The sequence below is a fragment of the Festucalex cinctus genome, chromosome 1 (genome assembly GCF_051991245.1).
Source record: "Festucalex cinctus isolate MCC-2025b chromosome 1, RoL_Fcin_1.0, whole genome shotgun sequence".
In the NCBI taxonomy this organism is placed as follows: Eukaryota; Metazoa; Chordata; class Actinopteri; order Syngnathiformes; family Syngnathidae; genus Festucalex; species Festucalex cinctus.
This window is the reverse complement of record NC_135411.1, coordinates 38,500,519-38,523,067: the sequence shown is the minus strand read 5'-3', so window position 1 is coordinate 38,523,067 and position 22,549 is coordinate 38,500,519. Positions and strand designations below refer to the sequence as shown.

The following is a 22,549-nucleotide window of genomic DNA, read 5'->3' as shown; positions in this document are numbered from 1 at the left end:
GTTCTAATCCAAGTATTTCACGCATTTTTAATCCCTTATTTGTAACATGGCAAATTAAACGGTATCGGCTGTACTTTGAAAATAAGTGGCAGAAACATAAAGGAAAAAAAAATACAGTATAACATGGGTTTGCAGCACTACATCTTTGCGATGTTTGAGTCGTGACAAAATGGGGAAAGGTACAAGGGTAATGGATACTTAGCCACTGTACAAAGTATGTAACAGTTATCATAGTAATCTCTACAGACAGCATTTGACTGTCTTGTCTTTTTTCGTAATTGTAAGTTACAAGATTCCTATTTGCCAATAGAAATGCACTGCTTTTAATTCAACATTTCACCCACCCTTTTCCCTTTGTTATCCAGGGGCCTGGATCTTGACGGAGGGTCTCCGAGAAGGCGTGGCCCGCTGCGTAGGTGAGGCGGTGAGGGACCATGACGCTGCAGCTCCAGCTCTCTCTAAGAAGAAAGTCATAGCCGTGGGACTTGCACCCTGGGGCATCGTGCACAACAGGCAGCAGCTTGTTAATGCACAGGTATGCCTTATAATTGTGCAGAACAATGGGCTTGTTCTATCCTGCAGGCACCTGGAGTTCAAATTGTCTCTTCCTTAACATTGTTAGAATAAGGATTTATTTTGAAAGAAAAAGCAAAATCAGGTTGTCTCATGTGTCCCAATTCCAAATATTCTGTCTTGCGTATTTGAAGGGAAGCTTCCCTGCTCGCTACTACGTCCAGAACACATCACGTGACACCTGCTGCCTGGACAGCAACTGCCAGGCCTTCCTGCTGGTGGACGATGGAAGTACTGGTAGAAGAGGAGGAGAGACAGCTTTTCGTACCAATCTGGAGGATTATATTTCACATCAGCGCACTGGAATTTGGGGTATGACACCCATTTGTATGAATGGGATTTATACTGGATTAATTTGCAACCAAAAACACTCAACATGAGCCAATGATTCCCAACCACTGAGCCATGGAAGATTTTCAGTTGTGCCACAGGAAATAATTCAATGTCATCATTCAATTGCAACAAACATTATTTATTCACTACAAATAATGTATCTTTGTTCATCTGCCTATGCCAGTAATGATGAGTAACAGGCAGCAGAAATAAATGTTCTTCCTTCCACTTGAAGGTCAAGGTCCTCAAACTGAAACAATAGTATCAGTCCATAATAGACCCATAAAATAATTTATATTTTAACATGTAAAAAGCTATAGTCTACATCATAAAGCATTTGGGTTCTTTTCCATTTGAGTAATATAATTATCAAAACAACAAAAAATTACATAAATAAAAATGCAGACGTTAAAAAGTCGCAGGCCTGCCCTGTTTATAGATGGAATGTGGCAGTTGAAATCCGAATTTATATTTTCATGTGTTGTGTGTTCATGCAGTGGTCCAGTACCACACATTAATACAAGTATGTGTTCATTGAATAAACAAATACATCCATAAATAAAGAAAAACACTGGAAAAAATTAAAGATTCATTTTTTTTAGTTAATTTTCAGTTTAATCGGTGAATCAATATAAATTAATTTTAAGAAAATAAGAAAAAAAATAAAGTTAAGAACTTGAAGTTGCGTCCAGTGTCACTGAATCTATAAAAAGGAGTGTGTGCGCGTATGTGCGTGTGTGCATGTGCGCGTGAGTGTAAATACGTGTAAATTTATACTCATTAGTTCACCTAAAACCTAATAAAAATCCCATTACCCTTCATCTTAACCGGATACTTCAGAGTCTCGCGAGAGTCGTGAAGTTCAGAAGGTCAGGAGACCAGAGGAAAGGTCAAAGAAAAGAAAGATAAATCAAAGTAAAATCCAGCACCAACTAAACACTTCCTGCCATCCACATGGTTACAAAATCAGAGTCTTACGCCAACCCCAGAAACCTCAAAATTCCAACAAATTAAGGAGATCTCAAGAGACCAGAGGATAAACTAGAGAGGAAGGAGGGAAGGATAGATGAGGCAGAGTGAGATCCACAGACACCAGCACATCTCTTAAAAAAAAAAAAAAAAAAAAAAAAAAAAGAGGAGTAGGAAGAAATAGTAGTTTTATTTATAGCCCTTAGCTCATTCACTGCCATTGATGGAAAAAGACGTCAAATGATGTATTTTTTTCTGGGCTGGCAGTGAATGTGTTAATACATAAGTGTCCAAACTTTTACCTTTGAGGGCCACGTACAGTATAATCGAAGGATGCTAGGGCCATTTTGAAATTATCTGACTTTATTAAACACACTAAAACTAATAAGTCGATTAATAATGTACTATAGTTTAGCTAGTTATTTTTTAAACAGGACAGTTTTGAATTTTTCTTTGATTTTTGGGGTGGCCCACACCCCTGTATCCCACAAGAATAGATCCACCCCATCTCTGAACCAATCTCCACATTCAGAATCAAAGGAAGAGTAGTCAGCAATAAAAGGTCAAATTTTAAATCACTTGAGGATCTTAGTTAATCATTAATGTGGTATGTTCACAAATTAGACCTTGACACAGACAGCGGAACATGGAGGACAACAGTTTTGCTTCAGGAACTGAAATCACTGACTTAATTAAATTACAAAAAAGAAATGTTTCTGTTTTAGATTTAAATAGTTTATTTGCATATCTAGAAAATCAGGCTGTCAAAAGCAATGTTTTGTATATGCTGAGGGCCGCTAAAAAATAGATGGTGGGCCGCAAATGGTCCCTGGGCCGTAGTTTGGACACCACTGCCTTAATGTCATTAATGTCATGTCAACTGTCATTATTAATGAAATAGTCTATTAACATACACATCCATGTACTGTAATAATGTCAATTTAAAATTACTAGGCAATGTAATTGTGAGTAAATTCCAATTCACAAATGATGATTAAAATGGTGATTAATGTTTATTAACAATAATGACAAAATTGTCCAATTGACAAAATTGTCTCAGTCCTTATGTTGCTGTTCCACTAGCGCCCTGTTGGTGGTCTCAAGGTGTATGAAATTGTGTGTGTTGAAGTCTCAGCTGACCCGTATGAGAATGCCAGAATGTCGCAATTGTCGCTTGCAGACATTAGTTTGGCAAGCAACATCACAATCCTTGTAATCTGCTGTCCCATTCAATCCTCTCTCTCACTTGACTTCACTTTATCTCTGACTTCCATCTCTCTCAACAGGTAGTGGCAGTATTGAAATCCCGGTGCTATGTATGCTCATCTCAGGAGATGCCCGCATGCTAGAGGTGTGAACACTACATGCACACACGCACCCACAAACACGGATGCAGGCCACTACAATCCAGTGGCTTTTTTAGTATTTGCTCCATAAGCATTGTCATCGTCTCACTGAGCTTACCAATAATTTAACAGCCTTTGTATTGTAATTTGAAAAAGTTGGGAGGGTGTGTAAAACATAACAGCAAAAGATTTGCAAGTCCTTTGGTTGAATTGAATACAGTATAAAAACAAATGATGTCATGTTCAAACCTAGTATTTTTTGCGTGCAAATGTTCTCTCATTTTGAATTTCATGCATGCAAAAAAATAAAAACTGGGACAGGGGCAAGAAATGACTGGGAAGGTTGTGGAATGCTCAGAAAAGCACCTGTTTGGAACATTACACAGGTGAACAGGTTAATAGGAAGCAGGTGAGTGTCATGATTGGGTGTAAAAGGAGCATTCCCAAAAGGCTCAGTTGTTCACAAGCAAGGATGGGGCGAGGTTCACTACTTTGTGAATAACCGGGTGAGCAAATAGACCATCAGTTTAAAGGAATACTTGACTCACTGAACAATTTTCAGTAGTGAAAAGTTCACATTATGTCCAGAATTAATTTGATAACGTCATTATTTTTCATGTACAATTAATACCTTTAAAAACTATTTTTTACTCTTGCTGTCGACTGATGATGACATCACCTGAGCTGAGGAAGTAGGTAGCGATGGTTCACCTGTTTATTGGGTTTTGTCAGCAAACTGAGCCATGATTGGTCGTTCCTCTGCACAGGTGATGTCATCATCAGTCGACAGTAAGTAGAAAAAATACCGTTTAAAGGTATTAATTGGACATAAAAAAATAATGAAGATACCACATTAATAATAGACAAAATATTAACTTTTTACTGCCGAAAATGGCTCAGTGAGTCAAGTATCCCTTTAAGAATGCTTCTCAACATATAATTTCAAAGAATTTAGGGATTTCGTCATCTATGGTCCATAATATCATCAAAGAATGCTTGTAACCAACATTGAATGCTTGTAACCTTCGACCCTCAGGCGGTACTGCATTAAAAAGGGATACTTTACTTATTTAGCCATTTTTGGCAGTCAAACATTAATATTTTTCCTATAATAAATTTGACATTTTCATTATTTTTCATGTACAATTAGTACCTTTAAAAATACATTTTGCAACTTACTGTCGACTGAAAATGACATCACAAGGGCTCAGGTAACCAATCACAGCTCAGCTTGTGAATGTCACATGACCAAACCTAGAAAACAGGTGCACTGTGATTGGTTCCTTTGTGATGTCATTTTCAGTCGACAGCAAGTTGCAAAATGTGGTTTTTAAAGGTACTATTTGTATGTGAATAATAATGAAAGTATCAAATTAATTATAGATAAAATATTAACTTTTTATTGCTATAATGGGCTAAATAAGTGAAATATCCCTTTAATAACTGGCGTCATTGTGTTAAGGATATTGACACACGGGATCAGGAACACGTCAAAAAGCCATTGTCAGTTAACACAGTAAAATGCGAAATCTAGAAATGGAAGTTCAAATGCGACCATGCAAAGTGAAAGCCATATGTCAACAAAACTCAGAAACGCCGCTGGCTTCTCGGGGCCCGAGCCCATCTGAGATAGACTGACACAAAGCCTTGCCTTGTATTCTGCCCATTTCGGGATTCCTTCATCCTATTCCTCTGGACTTTTAAGCTTTTTGGCCTGCATATTTTTCCTCGGTTGCCCTGATGTCAAATCCTTTCCAACGCTTAAGGACAGACTGTGGAAGAGCACTAGTGCAGAGTTGATGGAAATTTGTAGACAGCATAGATTGCCGTATGTTAAAAATTGCCTATGGATGGCTTCAATTGCCGTGTCCATTATCTGGTTAAACACATTTTCATACAATTTTAGAAAATAACGGAACTGGGATTGCCCCACATAGGCCTTGGCAAAGTAATTAAAAAACAAAACAAAACAAAACAAAACGTAGCATTGGGTCAATGGCCCAGTATGCTTTATAGCCAGTCCAACCCGGTTCTGATTTGTAATTTTCTATCTGTGCCTTTTCTATAGATTTACATCTCACTGATGTACTCACCCAGATACAAATGCCTTATATTTTTTGTTTATGTGTTCTTCGTGCAGAGATTGGACACATCTCTGAAAAGATCTACGCCCTGGCTGGTTCTCGCTGGAACTGGACCAGCAGCGGATTTTATCAGTGAACTTCTACTGTGTCTTGCCTGTACTTCCTTCAGCCAGACAGTTCCATCATCAATGGGCGAGATTGCGGAGTATCTGTCAGACATCCGTGATCTAATCCGAGACAAGATCAAAAGATACTTCCAAGGAGAAGCTGACCTGGAAAAACTGGTGGACAGTGTGAGTTAGACTGTTTCTTTACTGGATGATATAGAACACTAAGAAACTTCTCTAAAATCGACACAAGAGAATTATTAGCGTTTGCATACTTACATATTAAATGTAAAATACTGAAATAGACACATTTTACGGGAAGTCTGGAGTCCGACCACCGTGTGACATTACAAATGGATAGAATTAAGAACAGCTCACTCAGACACATTTTCAGATATAAACAGTTAATGAAAGTGATAATTGGTTGTTTAATTTCACACGTCGTGTGAGAGACTGCAGAAACCCAACTATTTATATCTTCCTTAATCCTCAACTCTTTTCTTTCCACTCCTGTTGTGCATCCAGGCTCTGAGTATTTATCACAACAGAGAGCTCATCACTGTTTTCCATGGGGAGCAAGAAGGACTATATGATTTTGATACTGTCCTCCTCAAAGCCCTTGTTAGAGGTATGTACGCAATACGGGGGGCCGGGTTCGCGGGGGGGGTGGCGGCCGTCAGGGGGGGGGCGGCTTGTTTGGGGGGGGGTGGAGGTATGGGTGGGTGGGGGGTTGGGTGCTGGGGGTCGGGGTGTGTTCAGGGGTTTGGGGGTCGGGGGTGGTGGGGCCTGGGTCGTGGTGGATGGCGGGTTTGGGTGGGGTGCGGGGGGGTCGTGGGGGGATGGGGGCTGGGGACCGGTGGGCCTCGTTCTGCGGCCTTGGGCTCGGGGGTGTGGGCCGGGGCTGGGGCGGGGGGTGTTCCGGGTGTCTGGGTCGGCTCGCCGACCGGTGTCCGCTCGGGTGGCTTGGGGGTGGCCTTGGTGCTGCCGCGGCCTGGGGGTTCCGGGGGGGGGGGGGGGGGGGGGGGGTGCTCGCTTTGCTGGACCGCGGTTGACGGCTTCTTTCTTTGGTGGTGGTCCTTATGCATGCCAGATCCGTCGCACCAGCATCTACTGAAAATCAACAGAAGTACCCTCTCCCTCCCACAGCCCCTTGAATCAGTTGGTGCTGGTGTCTGTGGTTCTCACTTTGCTTTATCTATCCTTCCCTCCTTCCTCTCTTTAGTTTTTCCTCTGGTCACTTGAGATCTTAATTTTTTAGAAGTATGAGGTTTCTGGGGTTGGCATAAGACTCCGGTTTTGTAACCACGCAGGAGGGGTCTTGTTGGTGCTGGACTTCACTTTGATGGATTGGATGTACTGGCTTCTATTGATCTCACTCTGCCTTATCGATCCTTCCCTCCTTCCTCTCTTTAGTTTTTCCTCTGGGCTCTTGAGATCTCGCTAAATTTGCTGGAATTTAGAGGCTTCAGGGGTTGGCGTAAGACTTTGATTTTGTAATCATGGGGAAGGCAGGAAGTGTTTGGTCGGTGCTGGATGTCACTTTGATTTACCTTTCTTTTCTCTTTATTTCATTTTTTTTTTACCTTTTCTCTGGTCTCCTGACCATTTAAATCTCACGACTCTGGCAAGATTCTGAAGTACCTGGTTAAGGCGAAGGGTAATGGGATATTTATAAGGTTTTAGGTGAATGAATGAGTATAAATTTATACGTATTTGCACGCACGCACACGCACGCACGCAAACGCACGCAAACGCACACACGCAAACGCACGCACGCAAACGCACGCAAACGCACGCACACATACACACAAAAAAAAAAAAAAAAAAAAAAGAGCAATGATGTCAAGACGTTGAATCGGTAAGACTACCGAATGAACAATTCTGAGCTCTAAAAAAAAAGAGAAAAAAAAAAAAAAAAAACATGGTATGTACGCAATACACAAACTTTGTTTTGGGATATTATTGGTTTAAAATAAGTTACGGTACTTATGAGGACACTAGCACATTTGAAAAAAACAAAACAAAACAAAACAAAAGCTAGCCAGTTTTGTACATCCAAACCATTCACAGCAGTTCATGGCAGGTGCAGGGAGCTATTCTTCCAGCAAGATGCATCCGACCCCACCGGGTTTTCATTTTTGAAAATGAGCGGAAAGAAGTATACTGTACAGCAATTTAAGCTACCCCATAATGTCGGTTATTAACATATACACTGCATTCATGTTCTGTAATAATGAATACTTTTAACTAGTGCTGTCAAACGATTACATTTTTTAATCTGATTAATCACACTTTTTAATTTTGATTAATCACGATTAATCAGCTAAATTACTTGCGTATTTGCGTAATATAAAATAAATACAAAATACCGTAATATTTTGACATTAATGCATTTTATTATCTGAATGTATTTGCAAATATTGAGTAAATGCATGTACGCAATTGAATGCATATGTGTATTACTCAAAACGTAGCAGCATCATATCAATTGGGTGCAATTCAGCAATTATTAATTAATTAAACGCAAATTACTTTTGTTTTATCTAAGGTCCCGCCGAGGTGTTTTTTAAAGCGAAATTTACCACCGACTGGAGTCACCCTGCAAATTTTGGAACAAAAGGCGTAGGAAGTGCATTTACTCATCACTGACCTGCGCAGCCTTCAATCTAACCATCCGCGGTTACATTCAAGGCTCAAATGTGGTAAAAAAAAATAGTGCGATTAATCTGCCTTAATACGTGATTAATGCGATATTTTTCTGTGATTAATTAATCTATTAACGCTTTAACTTTGACAGCCCTACTTTTAACTCAACTCAACTTTATTTATAAAGTACAAGATAATGTAGTTGTTACCAAATAAATTCCAATTAGGGCGGCACGGTGGGTGACTGCTGGTCAGCACGTTCGCCTCCCACTTCTGAGGACTTGGGTTCGAGTCCAGGCTCCGGCCTTCCTGGGTGGAGTTTGCATGTTCTCCCCGTGCCCGCGTGGGTCTTCTCCGGGTACTCCGGTCTCCTCCCACATTCCAAAGACATCTATGGCAGGTTAATTGGGTGCTCCAAATTGTCTCTCGGTGTGCTTGTGAGTGTGAATGGTTGTTCATCTCTGTGTGCCCTGCGATTGGCTGGCAACCAGTCCAGGGTGTCCCCCGCCTACTGCCTGAAGCCGGCTGGGATAGGCTCCAGCACCCCCATGACCCTTGTGAGGAGTAAGCGGTGACGAAAATGAATGGATGGATAAATTCCAATTCATTTCTATCAATAGCAATACATAGAAAACAAATCACACACAACATAGTCCAACATACAAATAAGATATTCTAGCAGCTTGTTCATCCCCAGAGGAAAAAAATCATCTGTAACATTGAAGCGCTCCTGCAGCGCCTCTGTATCTGTCGGCCAAACTGTCACAGTCCTAATGTTGGCTGCCTGTTGTTCCACCAGCAACCTGTTGGTGGTCTCAAGGTTTAATGCCGGAGTCACCAATGTGGTGCCCATGGGCACTGCGCAGTAGGCAACATGAGTATCCTACTGGCCTATCCTAATACCGTATAGCTCACAAGTGATGGGACATCGTGAAGTTTTAGGAATGTCGCATAAGTGATCATTTGAACATGAACACTGGCAGACATAGAAATAGAGTGTGATACTTAAGTTTTCTGTAATTATTGTGAGAAATTATGAACATGACCGGTGTCTTCACAAAAATGAATTTCATTATTAATAAAAACACAATAAAAATATATGATGAAAGATACACTTTGATAAAATGAAATTTGAGTGATTTATGTCAACAGTGTGTATCAAACTGGGATCTTGTCACACGATAGCCAAAAGGTTTAGGACCCCTGGTTGAATGTATGAAATTGTGGTCAGATTCCCAAGAGGGAGAGAAGAAGAGCTGATCCTCCCTTTGCATTGGTATAAAGGAGGTCCAAATTTGTATTCTTTCTCATTGCACAGTCTACACTACATGTTGAGTGACATTGTTAGTAGATGAGAGAGAGGAAGATGATTGAAAGCATCCAGTCTGAGAATGCCAGAATGCTGAAATCGTAATCTCATGATCAGATCATGCATGATGTCAGCTGCGTTTGCCGCAGCAGCTGAAGGTTGAATGTAAACAAAAAAAATGCAGTTAGTTTGTTTTGTTGGTGGTACATTGATGCTACTATGTCAGGCTGCTGGCTATCAGGTCTGGAAGTGAAGTACAATACAAAATACTACTATATTTAATAGGGGTGTGAATTGCCTAGTGCTTGACGATTCGATTCATATCACGATTCATGGATAACGATTCGATTTAATACCGATTAATCCTGATACGAATTTATAGGTCAGTTGGTTCGTTTTTTTTTTTTGTTTTTTTGTTTTTTTTACTCAAATTTAGAAAATACTATTCAGTAAACTTGTACATCTAAACTGTAAGATTTGTATGAAAATGTATGATTTATTTACTTCAGTCTTATAACTGTGAGCCACTGTATTTAACAACCAGGTTGTAATCTGTTTCATTTTTGAACAGCATTGAAATAAAATATTAAGTCTTAATGTTCCATTAATATAACATTATTCCATGCTTTAGGTGTGAATCCTAACCCCAAGTAAGACGTTTTGTTGAATATTTTTCCGTCAAAAATGGATGTTTAAAAATTGATTCAGGTGCCTATTGAATCGATTCAGGAATTGCGAGCTGTAATATTGTGATATATTGCCAAATCGATTTTTTTAAACACCCCTAGTATTTAACTCTTTAACTGCCAGGCGTTGTAAAAACAAAACAAAAAAATCCACAGTGCCAGCCGCTTTTGAGCATTTTAACTCATCTTTCAAGGCAAAAAGAATATTGTTTGCCTTTACTACATATACAATGTGGCTACGAAATGAAAGATCGCATTCCATTCATTGGAATTTTACTAATCATCATGAAACGTCTTTGGCAGTCAAGTAATGTACAAACCCCAATTTCTATGAAGTTATGAACGTTGTGTAAAGCATACATTTACAATGATTTGAATATCCTTTTCAACCTATTTTCCATTCAATTCACTACAAAGATGAGATATTTAATACCTTTTATACCCAATCATGACAACCACCAGTTTCCAGTTAACCTGTTCAAACAGGGTTTTATTTATTTATTTATTTATTTATTTATAATTCTTCAACTTGTCCCAGCTTTTTTTGAGAATATATTGGAGGCATCAAATTCAAAAAGGTACATTAAAAAAAAAAAAAAAAAAAAAAAAACGATAATAAAATAAAATTACGTTCATTAATTATGTTTTACACAACATCCCAACTTCATTGGAAATGGGGTTTCTATCTGTATACATGCATAATAAAATTGCACAAAATGGCATTAAACAATCACAGCAAACACACGGCAACTAGTATGTACTTATTTTTTTGTTTTATATATATATATATATATATATATATATATATATATATATATATATATATATATATATATATATATATATATATATATATATATATATATATATTAACCAAACCAAGAAGCATCTCAGAATAGCCTTGCACACGCAATTTTACAAGTTAGCAAGGTGGTGGCAGCTACCACCTTCACCGACTGCCTTCCCACTTGTTGCCTCCCCTACGGCAAATGAATCTATCAATATGAAATTCGAAATTGTATTATAAATGTTCCTGATATTGTCTCCACTGGGTTTATAAATATTTCAGTCACCAATATTTAATTCACTCCCACCCACTCTTCCTTTCAATAAGAAAATGGTTACATCCTACAGCGCCACCAATTAAGGAAAACGTCAAGTGTATGTTTACTTTACAATCCCAAGCTGACTCCAGAGGGTCGGGTAAGCTATAGTTCATTTGTGGTTGCTCTAGGTTTAATATGTTCAAATGGTCTGTAAAGTGTGACAGACAGGCCTGCCCCACTATTTGAGAAGGACTGCTTTAAGCACACTTTGTTTGCCATTTTTACATTCCCAGTGTTGCATTTTTGGTAACACAATGTCCAGCTGTCCTAGCATAACATTTAGCTCTAGGTGTGTGACATTGGTGTCTGTGTGTGTCTTTTGTGTCAAGCTAGCAAACGTCTGTCCAATGATGCCAGTGAGTACATTGAAGAGTTGAAACTGGCTGTGGCCTGGAATAGAGTGGACATCGCCAGAGCGGAACTCTTCACCGGAAACATACAGTGGACGGTCAGAGTGATTCTATACACTGGAACTCGATTGCTCTGTGGATCAACTTGTACTAGTACTGCTAGTAGTGTTGTTCCGATACCGATACTGGTATCGGTAGAAGCCCCAATACTGTATTAAAACAGTGGTATTGGTGTTAGTGAGTACTAACAAGTAACATGCGGATACTATTAATTCCAACGCTAATATAGGACTTTGGATGCAGCATCTTGTGTCTTGCTCGTGCACGACATTCACTGACATGTGACATGTTCACTGCATGCCGATCTAAGATATCCTATTGGCCCTTGAATGCTCTGAACCAATAGCAGGACAGTTTTTTAATGTCGAGAAAAAAACCCAAAAACCTTAGGAATCGGTATATCGGCATCGGCCGATACTGTATAGCTGGGTATCGGAATCGGTATCGGGGGCCAAAAAACGGTATCGGAACAACTGCTAGACATACTTATTGATATTAGAGATGTCTTGCTGGTGTGTAATACATGTAGCTGTCTCTCTCTCTCTCTTTCTCTCTCTCTCTCTCTCTCTCTCTCTCTCTCTCTCTCTCTCTCTCTCTCTCTCTTGCGCTATATATTAGTATTGATGGTTTGGAAGAATATTGTCCAGATATTTAGGGAATGCAGAGATAAATGTGGTAATGAACATGACAGAGCCACATTATGAGTTGTCAATGAGAATAGATTTAAAAAAAAAAACACACACACAAAACAAAAACCCCACACAAGATTGAAGTCGATCCTAGATTGGTCAATAACAGGCCACATATCGACAACCATCCTGCTGACATCACACCAATTGGCAATTTAGATTCATCAATTAAGCTAGCATGCATGTTTTTGTAATGTTTGGAGGAAACCTGAGTACCCGGAGATTGTCCAGGAAAGGTAAGGGAGAACATCTCAGTTCCATACAGAGAAGTCCGAGCCAAGTAAGCCAAGTATCAAACCCTTTGACAGTGAAGTAGACATGAAAGCCACGTGCATGCTACCCGATTTAAGGGGTTGCTTTACTTTTTGAGCAATGTTGTTGTTCCACCTCTGGTGACAGTGATTGCATTTTCAGTATGAGGACCTGGACGACTCCATGACGGATGCTTTGATCAATGACAAGCCTCAGTTTGTGCGCCTCTTCTGCGAGAACGGTCTGAACATCCTGGACTACCTGACGTACGAGCGTTTGGAGAGCTTGTATCGCTCGCTCTCGGACAGCACTGTCGTCTACACTCTGCTCCAGAGATATTTGAATCACCGTCTGAGCCTGTCTGGATCCCTGCCCAGTCTCATCAGAGGCAAAACGTGCCAACTAAATAGCATGCAAAATGCACCTGGTCCTGCTTCGGCCCAAGAGCTTAGCCTGTTTGAGGTGAATGCACTAAAATACACATCTTAAATCATCGTCTGCAAGTGATTCCCAATTATGTTACTCAAAAGAACTGTCAACATGAAATAGAACTTTCAATTGAGTTGGGGAAATGCTTACCAGTCATTTTATGAGATCATGATCATAATAATTGTGGGAATGCTGAAAGCATCCCACATATATTATTCATATTTTTATTCTCCTCACTTATTTGCAGAGAAACGACTCCCACATAATACTTCGGATTTACACTTGCTTAAAAAATTCACTCCTTCCGGGGTATATATCATTTGATTCCACATTACTTACAGGACTCGCACAATTTAACGTAAAATATCAACCTTTCCCCAATCATTTTCAATGAGACTAACATTGAACTTTTTCTTTCCATGCCCACTTCCATACATACAACTGATCACCATTACCAAGTCTCTGATACTGCTCAGTGGTGCACTTGGTTAAGTGCATTATCCAGTAACTAGGAGGTCCTGGGTTCGAATCCCACCTTTGACTGTAGATTGCAAATATATTCATGGCAATTATGCTTAGTGATATAACTGTATACCCACTGACTATCATATCAGGAAATGCATTACAATTTCGCTGAAATTATTAAATACATGCTGACTTTTATCAGATGGCTATTTTTAAAATAAATACGCCATTAGCCATGAATTTGAACAAGGCAAGTTAGCTCAGTCGTACATTCGATGGTTTGATACCAACACTATCGTTTCAGGAAATGGATTATAATTTCTTTGAAATGATGAAATGCCACCTTCGACAGATTGCAGATCAAATTTTCTTCTCATTCTCATTTGTCTTTTAACTTCAATTTAAACTTTGTAATTTTCACATAATTTCAAGCATTCAGCTTAACATTCAGCTATTAGCATTCAGCTTTCAGCATTGCCACGCAATTTCTCCAGAAATTGCACTTAATCTCGTGATTTTTGTTTTTGATGCCGCAGGTATCACAAGTGCTGTGGGATCTGCTGGGAGATGTCTGTCAGCCTTTCTACTATGGCCCCCTGGGTCTGGACCCCAATTCCAGCTTTCGGGCGACCGTCAAAGTCTGTAACCAACGCTCCTCTTCACTAAAAATCCATCCATCCATCTTCTTCCGCTTATCCGGACACCCTGCGGAGGAAACTCATTTCGGCCGCTTGTATCCGGGATCTCGTTCTTTCGGTCACGACCCACAGCTCATGACCATAGGTGAGGGTCGGAACGTAGATCGACCGGTAAATCGAGAGCTTTGCCTTTTGGCTCAGCTCTTTCTTTACCACGACGGACCGATACTGAGTCCGCATCACTGCAGATGCTGCACCGATCCGCCTGTCGATCTCCCGCTCCATCCTACCCTCACTCGTGAACAAGACCCCAAGATACTTGAACTCCTCCACTTGGGGCAGGATCCCATCCCCGACCTGCAGACGACACTCCACCCTTTTCCGACTGAGGACCATGGTCTCGGATTTGGAGGTGCTGATCCTCATCCCAACCGCTTCACACTCGGCTGCGAACCGCTCCAGTGAGAGTTGGAGGCCCCGGCTTGATGAAGCCAACAGCACCACATCATCTGCAAAGAGCAGAGATGCAATGCTGAGGCCACCAAACCGGAACCCCTCAACGCCTCAGCTGCGCCTAGAAATTCTGTCCATAAAAGTTATGAACAGAATCGGTGACAAAGGGCAACCTTGGCGGAGTCCAACCCTCACCGGAAACGAATCCGACTTACTGCCGGCAATGCGGACCAAACTCTGGCAACGGTTGTACAGGGACCGAACAGCCCGTATCAGGAGGCCCGGTACCCCGTACTCCCGAAGCACCCCCCACAGGACTCCCCGAGGGACACGGTCGAACGCCTTCTCCAAATCCACAAAACACATGTGGACTGGTTGAGCGAACTCCCACGCACCCTCAAGGATCCTGCTGAGGGTGTAGAGCTGGTCCACTGTTCCACGGCCAGGACGAAAACCACACTGCTCCACCTGAATCCGAGATTCGACCTCCTGACGGACCCTCCTCTCCAGCACCCCTGAATAGACCTTACCAGGGAGGCTGAGGAGTGTGATCCCTCTGTAGTTGGAGCACACCCTCCGGTCCCCCTTCTTAAAAAGGGGGACCACCACCCCGGTCTGCCAATCCAGAGGCACTGTCCCTGATGTCCACGCGATGTTGTAGAGGCGTGTCAACCACGACAGCCCCACAACATCCAGAGTCTTTAGGAACTCCGGGCGGATCTCATCCACCCCCGGGGCCCTGCCACCGAGGAGCTTTCCAACCACCTCAGTGACTTCGACCCCAGAGATAGGAGAGCCCACCCCAGAGTCCCGAGACTCTGCTTCCTCAAAGGAAGACGTGTCGGTGGAATTGAGGAGGTCTTCGAAGTATTCCCCCCACCGATTCACGACGTCCCGAGTCGAGGTCAGCAGCACCCCATCGCCACTATACACAGTGTTAACGGTGCACTGCTTTCCTCTCCTGAGGCGCCGGATGGTGGACCAGAATTTCCTCGAAGCCGTCCGGAAGTCGTTTTCCATGGCCTCACCGAACTCTTCCCATGCCCGAGTTTTTGCCTCAGCAACCGCCGAATCCGCGTTCCGCTTGGCCATCCGGTACCTGTCAGCTGCCTCCGGAGTCCGACAGGCCAAAAAGGCCCGATAGGACTCCTTCTTCAGCTTGACGGCATCCCTTACCACTGGTGTCCACCAGCGGGTTCGAGGATTGCCGCCGCGACAGGCACCGACCACCTTACGGCCACAGCTCCGATCGGCCGCCTCAACAATGGAGGCGCGGAACATGGCCCATTCGGACTCAATGTCCCCCGCCTCCCCGAGACAAGGGAGAAGCTCTGCCGGAGGTGGGCATTGAAACTCTTTCTGACAGGGGATTCAGCCAGACGTTCCCAGCAAACCCTCACAATACGTTTGGGTCTGCCAGGTCGGACCGGCATCTTCCCCCACCATCGGAGCCAACACACCACCAGGTGGTGATCAGTTGACAGCTCCGCCCCTCTCTTCACCCGAGTGTCCAAAACATGCGGCCGCAAATCCGATGACACGACTACAAAGTCGATCATCGAACTGCGGCCTAGGGTGTCCTGGCGCCAAGTGCACATATGGACACCCCTATGTTTGAACATGGTGTTCGTTATGGACAAACCGTGACGAGCACAGAAGTCCAATAACAGAACACCGCTCGGGTTCCGATCAGGGGGGCCGTTCCTCCCAATCACGCCCTTCCAGGTCTCACTGTCATTCCCCACGTGAGCGTTGAAGTCCCCCAGAAGGACGAGGGAGTCCCCAGGGGGAGCGCTTCCAGCACACCCTCCAAGGACTCCAAAAAGGGTGGGTACTCTGAACAGCTGTTTGGTGCATATGCACAAACGACAGTCAGGACCCGTCCCCCCACCCGAAGGCGGAGGGAGGCTACCCTCTCGTCCACCGGGGTGAACCCCAACGTACAGGCGCCGAGCCGGGGGGCAATAAGTATGCCCACACCTGCTCTGCGCCTCTCACCGTGGGCAACTCCAGAGAGGAAGAGAGAGGAAGAGAGTCCAACCCCTCTCAAGAGGACTGGTACCGGAGCCCAAGCTGTGTGTGGAGGCGAGTCCGACTATGTCGAGTCGGAACTTCTCAGCCTCACACACCAGCTCGGGCTCCTTCCCTGCCAGAGAGGTGACATTCCATGTCCCGAGAGCCAGCTTCTGTAGCCGGGGATCGGTCCGCCAAGGTCTCCGCCTTTGGCTGCCACCCAGCCTGCTCTGCACCCGACCCCTTTGGCCCCTCCCACCGGTGGTGAGCCCGTGGGAAGTTCACTAAAAGTTTTCATCAATAATTGTCATTTTTTGACAATGGACATACAAAAATCAACACTGTACACTAAAATCAAAGTTTTTTGTTTGTTTTTTCTTCAGAGGGTCATCAAGTTGTTGCAGGGGAAATGTGCATACCGCGACCAACGCTGCCAGTCTCCCTGGGCAGCACTCTTCATCTGGGCTGTCCTGCAGAACCGCAGTGAAATGGCTATTTACTTCTGGGAGATGGTGAGGCTCTTAAAGGAAAAATATGAGCAAATAAATATTGTACATTATCATAAATATGATCAAGCCACTTTTGCTTTCGGACCAAATAATTAGCATCTAGTTTACTGCACATATGTACTGGGAAGTCAAGTGATGTCATTTACTGACCACGATGTGGCTTGTATCTCTGTTCCTGGTCAGGCAGGGGAGTCGGTGCTGAGTGCGCTGGGTGGCTGCAAGCTGCTGAGGGAAATTTCTAAGCTCGAAAGTGAGACAGAGAGCAAGGTGGCCATGAAAGAACTGGCGCAGAAATTTGAGGATCTTGCACACGGTGAGTCAGAACATAAATACAGTCAGTGTGCTCCAAATGAAATGGTGTGGTCAGGTGATTATTTCCCACATTTGCAAAAAAAAGTGCCGGTACTCTACTCTCCTGATATATATATATATATATATATATATATATATATATATATATATATATATATATATATATATATATATATATATATATAATTTTTTTTTTTTTTTTTTTTTTTTTTTTTTTTTTTTTTTTTTACCGTAGTAACATGGTCCATGCATCTAACCAGGTCGGTGGCAGGTTTGTCACAATGAACCTCGAGTTTTTCTCTGTCCCCGCCTCTTTTCAGCCACACACGACAATTCATTTCCTCATTCATTCAATCTACTGCTGCGACTTTTTTCATAAATACACCTGCAGTCTTTTGCATAAAGTCCACTTTTGTCATGAACATGGCATGTCATTTTGACAATGTACCTATTGATGAAGGTGCCCCTTAATTGCGCAGGGAATTAATTATTCGTCGCGAGAATGTTATCAGATCGCGCATATATGCTGCAGGCATTTCCAAATGCACAGTTATCTGATTGAGTGATACTGTTTCACATCACAGTCCATCATCTTCATGCACAACTTAATCCGTCATTTGCAACATTACCAGACATACTCATATGCGCTCACATCGTAGCATGCAGTATTGCGCTCCATTTTCTTTTTCTTTTCCCATTTGAATAATGTTTTTATATTTCATCTAAGTGTTTTATATTTCATTATATTAAATCAAGTGCGCTTCTCCCTCGCAGGATCTAAATGAAATGAATTAATGAGCTATCATACAACAGATTTCCCCTGTAATATTGTGATTGCAAAGGACTATACATTGAAATTTACGCATTGACCTGATCAGCAATGTTCTCCCACGCTGCCTTCCTGTATGGGGAGCCGCTGCGGTGTTGCACTTTTTTGTCTCTCTCTTTTTCTTTTTTTTTAAAATAAAGACATCTTCAAATTCGACATATGATCACATTAGGATTTTCATTTGAGAGGGGCAAAAACATCAAAAAGCAACGTGGAAGCAGAGGGCGGCGCCGCGCTCGGCTTCCCCGTTGCCATGGTGACTCGATGAATCGGGGCTCCATTGAGATGGTCGTTTAACTCTGGGAGTAAGGAAGTCCAGGTGCGATTACTCGTTGATATAACTCACTGGAATCAGCTGGACTGGAACCAAAAACGCAGAGTTTCCTATCTGAGGGTATGTGAACTCGTTGTTCAGGGTTAATCTCTGTTTGTTGAACCTCCTTTGTGAAATACACCCCTGGTTCATCTCTTGTCTAGATGTGTGACGTATACACCCCACGCTGCACACCACTGAGCACCTCTTCTTGGCAACAGTTTAAAAGAGGCTATATAACATTATATCATATTTAATTGTTGTACTTTTTGTCTGCTGTTCAGATGTATTTGGAGAGTGTTACCAGAGCAGTGAGAGACGCTCCTTCAACCTCCTGATAAGGAAGTCTCCAGTGTGGCTTGCAAGTACATGTCTGCAGATGGCAACTGCGGCTGATGCTCGCCAGTTCTTCAGCCATGATGGAGTTCAGGTTGATTCTTACCTGATCACTTTACTTGGTTTTTGACATATATATATATAACCACTGCACTGCATGTTTTTGTCAGCCTTAGATTTTGGTCACATGTAAGATTAAGGCCAAAAGCGTCACCCCCGAAAACCTGAAGTTTCCTGGAAATTCAACAATATTGTCAATGACTACTAAATCATTTATATTTTAGCTGCTGAAGCAGATAAGAAACATAATTCCAAAAACATTTCAGAACTTGCACCTGTGGCGTTCACACAAACTAAGTTCATTATTATAAACCTTATATTAAAAAAAAAATAAAAATAAAAATAAATCAACAAACAACTGTTTCGCCATCTGCTGGTATATTTACCTTCTACACTGGATCACATAGTAGTTTTAATAACCTCTGGGAATGGAGTGGTATTTATTCGTCGTCCATTCCGTTACGAAGCCATTGAAATTTTCAACATCCTCATTAGGCGTTTGTCCACCAACAAGCCCTGGAACTTTGAGTTCTGGGTAAAGGGAGTTCTTGGTTGTTAAAGTTCAGCAGGGAATTTAGAATTGTGTTTCCTCAGCTTCACAGCTGTCTTAGAGTTCTCTGTAATTAATTCAAATGAGTTTGATTGAGCCCAGCTGATGTAAAAACAACGCCCCCAAATTTGACCAATCAGCCGTGGCCATTGCAGCCCGCCCCCTCAAAGTTCCGGCCTGGCTAAGCAAGACCCTGCTGCTGAGATATGACTTGGATGTCCCCTGGGGAATTTAATTACCCTGGTAATTGTTGTTGGTGGAAAAACGCGAGAACTGAATTTTACCAAGGTAAACTGAAAAGTTCTCCAAAAGTTCCGGCGGTGGAATAAACGCCTATTGTCTACAAACATATTTCTTAATAGACTGTCAGTGTCGACTCTTTACACTGATTCGAATTCCTCCTGTGCCGTCGTCACTCGCCGTCAATTATTTCATAACTCCTGCGAATCTGCGTCAGCCATAAATGCTCGAATAATATTCCAGGACATGCTACGAGGCCCACGTCACCCTCTCGTGTATATTTTGATGCATTTCATCGGCTAAGAGGCCAAGAATTGGTCAAAACCAAACAAAATGACGTATCTGCTCTCGCGGCTTTAAAGGGAGAAGAGTGCTGCAACTAACAGGAGAATCGTGGTCATGCGCTCCCGACCTTAATGGGTTAAATTGAACAGTACATAGAAAACAACAGTGTTAACTTCTCGTTTTGAATAACCACACCAAATTTCAATAGTGTATCATTATTTTTGCATCGTGTTTTGGTAAATCTTCTGCTCTCGGCTGTAGGCATTGCTGTCCCAGATCTGGTGGGGTAGCATGGACAGAGAAACTGAGGTGTGGAAATTGGTGATGTGCTTCTTCATGCCTCCCCTCATCTACACAGACTTAATCCATTTCAGGTCGGTGTTGCACTCTCAGCATTCTCCATTTGGTTGCATTGTTTGTGGGGGAGATTTAGCCCGGTGTGTATATACAGGAAGGATAAGGAGGAAGCAGTTACCCCTGTGGAGGTCGACAACATACAGACTGACAACTTAGAAGTAAATGATGCTACGGCCCTCTCCCTGGAAGACATTCTACACAAGTAAATATTGTTCCAAAACAGAATTATGCTTCCACTATTGTTTTCCAAACTGTCTTCTTTGTTGCGCACTTAATAGTGATGATGATGCTGAAGAGGTCAAGGCTCTCAAAGAAAATCTGAAAGGTGGGTTTTGATCAAATATTGTTGTATTAATTTAGCAAATATGATTCGGGTCACATTTTCTCCAGTAACTAAACATTTTTCCTCCTCTATGCTCAATACATAATACAGTGAACCAAAAGAAATTGAATACAACTACACTGATGCTGTCTAACTGTTACAAAGGCCCGGCGGGATATTTGCCACGGTTCGGTTCAAAATCAGTAAATACAGTGCATCTTATTTGGTAGACCTAGCCAGGTCCAGTGTACACATGCAGCAGTTTGAAAGTGGTCATTAAAGAGCGTTTTAATATGGCTTCTCATTGTCAAGTAAATGTGATATTATATATATTGTAGCACTGACTGCCTGCCTTTGTCACTAAGGGTGTTACCATTTAATACTAAAAGTTGCAAAACTTTAATCCACAAATAGAAATAATAACACTGTAACTAACTATATTACACCTTATCTGTACAAAAATAACACATTAAAGAGGGCATAACCCAGTCACAAGTGTTATGAATAACGGCAACAAAGCATGATGGGAAAACCTCCTACGATTACCGTTGCTGTCAAGTTAGCATCAGTCAGCTCAGTAATGCACCAGGGGTTCGTTTCACAAAGCAGGTTTAGTGAACATTCTGAGTCTGTTAACCCTGAAATGCGGGAAACTCTAGTTTTCCGTTTCAGAAAGTGAGGTAACCAGAGAAAGAGGGGTAACTCTAGCCCAGTGGTGTCAAACATACGGCATGTGGGGCGACCTGTGGTTTCGGTACGGCCCGTGAGATAAATCTGCATTTTAAAAAAATTAAATAAAAATAATACCATAATTTTCTTCCAAATATGCAGTTTCGCTATTGACCGCTAGGGGGTGCACTGTGTTTTAGTGAGTGCAGAGTCACAGACTCACAGACAACATGAACACAACACTGCGGCAGAACTAGCAACAGGTGGTACCTGAGCATAAGTGGAGCTGGCACCCTCATCAGCAAAATGTCTTTGTCAAAAAGGAGAAAAGTGGACACAGAGGGGCCTATTCACTAAACTGTACGCCCACGCCAACCTCTGAAAATATATTTTTTAAAAACAATCGCACCAATAATTTGTACTTTATGAATGAATGACGTCGTTGTCGTCCTCTCTGCTCTGTACAGTTTAATGGCGCTCTAAACGCTTACTCTCGGTCCAACCTCGCTTTCTGATAATGTCATCTTCCTCGCAACTGTTACTATAAAGCCTAATTTATGCCTCCACGTTTGCTCTCGCGTCGATGAGCGCCGTCGATCACATGATCGACGCGAGCCATGAATTTTAAGTGCTGCGTCGCTCGTGGCCGGCCGACATGCACACGTCGCCAATCCTTGGACGCACGTCGATGGCGGGGCGTCGCTCGCTTCTGATTGGTCCGTTCGATGGCGTTTTTTCTTTTTTTTTTCTCTCTCTCTCTCTCTCTCTCCCCGCCCCCCGCCCAGATAGTTTCCGTGAAGGCAACTGGCGGCGCAAATCGACTTCCCTGCTCGGAGACCACGGCTGTGCATGTGGATATGTGCCTGGGACGAGAGGCGGAAAACAACAATAACAAAAAAAAAATAAAAAACTGTGTTCGCTAAGCGCACGGCTGTTGTGTTTTGGCGAGTTTACGGCCGACACCGGTGCAAATTGGCAATAATTAATTGCCACGGTGATGAACTTACTCTCCCCCCGGCTTTGTTTCGTGTTTCTGAATTAAATTGAACTTCCTGAATCCGTCATAAAATGCAGAGGAATCGCCACTCTCTTGGTGTGAAACTCCAGCAGACACCGATGTGTATTGCGCACAAGTCGGAAGGCAAACGCAAGAGCGGAGCTCCAACGTGACGCCTCGACGCGAGCCTCTCGCAGAAGCATACTGAGGCCTTAAGAATGCGCTGCGTCCGGTAATAGCACGAAATATTGCACCACAACTG

General features: G+C 42.5%; 1 protein-coding gene across 1 annotated transcript in view; it reads left to right on the top strand.

The window, feature by feature from the left end:
- Positions 1-22,549, top strand: part of trpm4a (transient receptor potential cation channel, subfamily M, member 4a) — a 49,318-nt gene that overhangs the window by 16,009 nt on the left and 10,760 nt on the right. The window contains exons 5-18 of the mRNA XM_077534587.1: positions 366-535; positions 708-885; positions 3,162-3,226; positions 5,362-5,598; positions 5,938-6,040; positions 11,489-11,607; positions 12,673-12,972; positions 13,941-14,042; positions 16,892-17,020; positions 17,201-17,330; positions 18,756-18,901; positions 20,204-20,316; positions 20,394-20,501; positions 20,578-20,624. Coding sequence (XP_077390713.1) covers positions 366-535; positions 708-885; positions 3,162-3,226; positions 5,362-5,598; positions 5,938-6,040; positions 11,489-11,607; positions 12,673-12,972; positions 13,941-14,042; positions 16,892-17,020; positions 17,201-17,330; positions 18,756-18,901; positions 20,204-20,316; positions 20,394-20,501; positions 20,578-20,624 — 1,947 coding nt within the window. The remainder of the gene's footprint in view (positions 1-365; positions 536-707; positions 886-3,161; positions 3,227-5,361; positions 5,599-5,937; positions 6,041-11,488; positions 11,608-12,672; positions 12,973-13,940; positions 14,043-16,891; positions 17,021-17,200; positions 17,331-18,755; positions 18,902-20,203; positions 20,317-20,393; positions 20,502-20,577; positions 20,625-22,549) is intronic.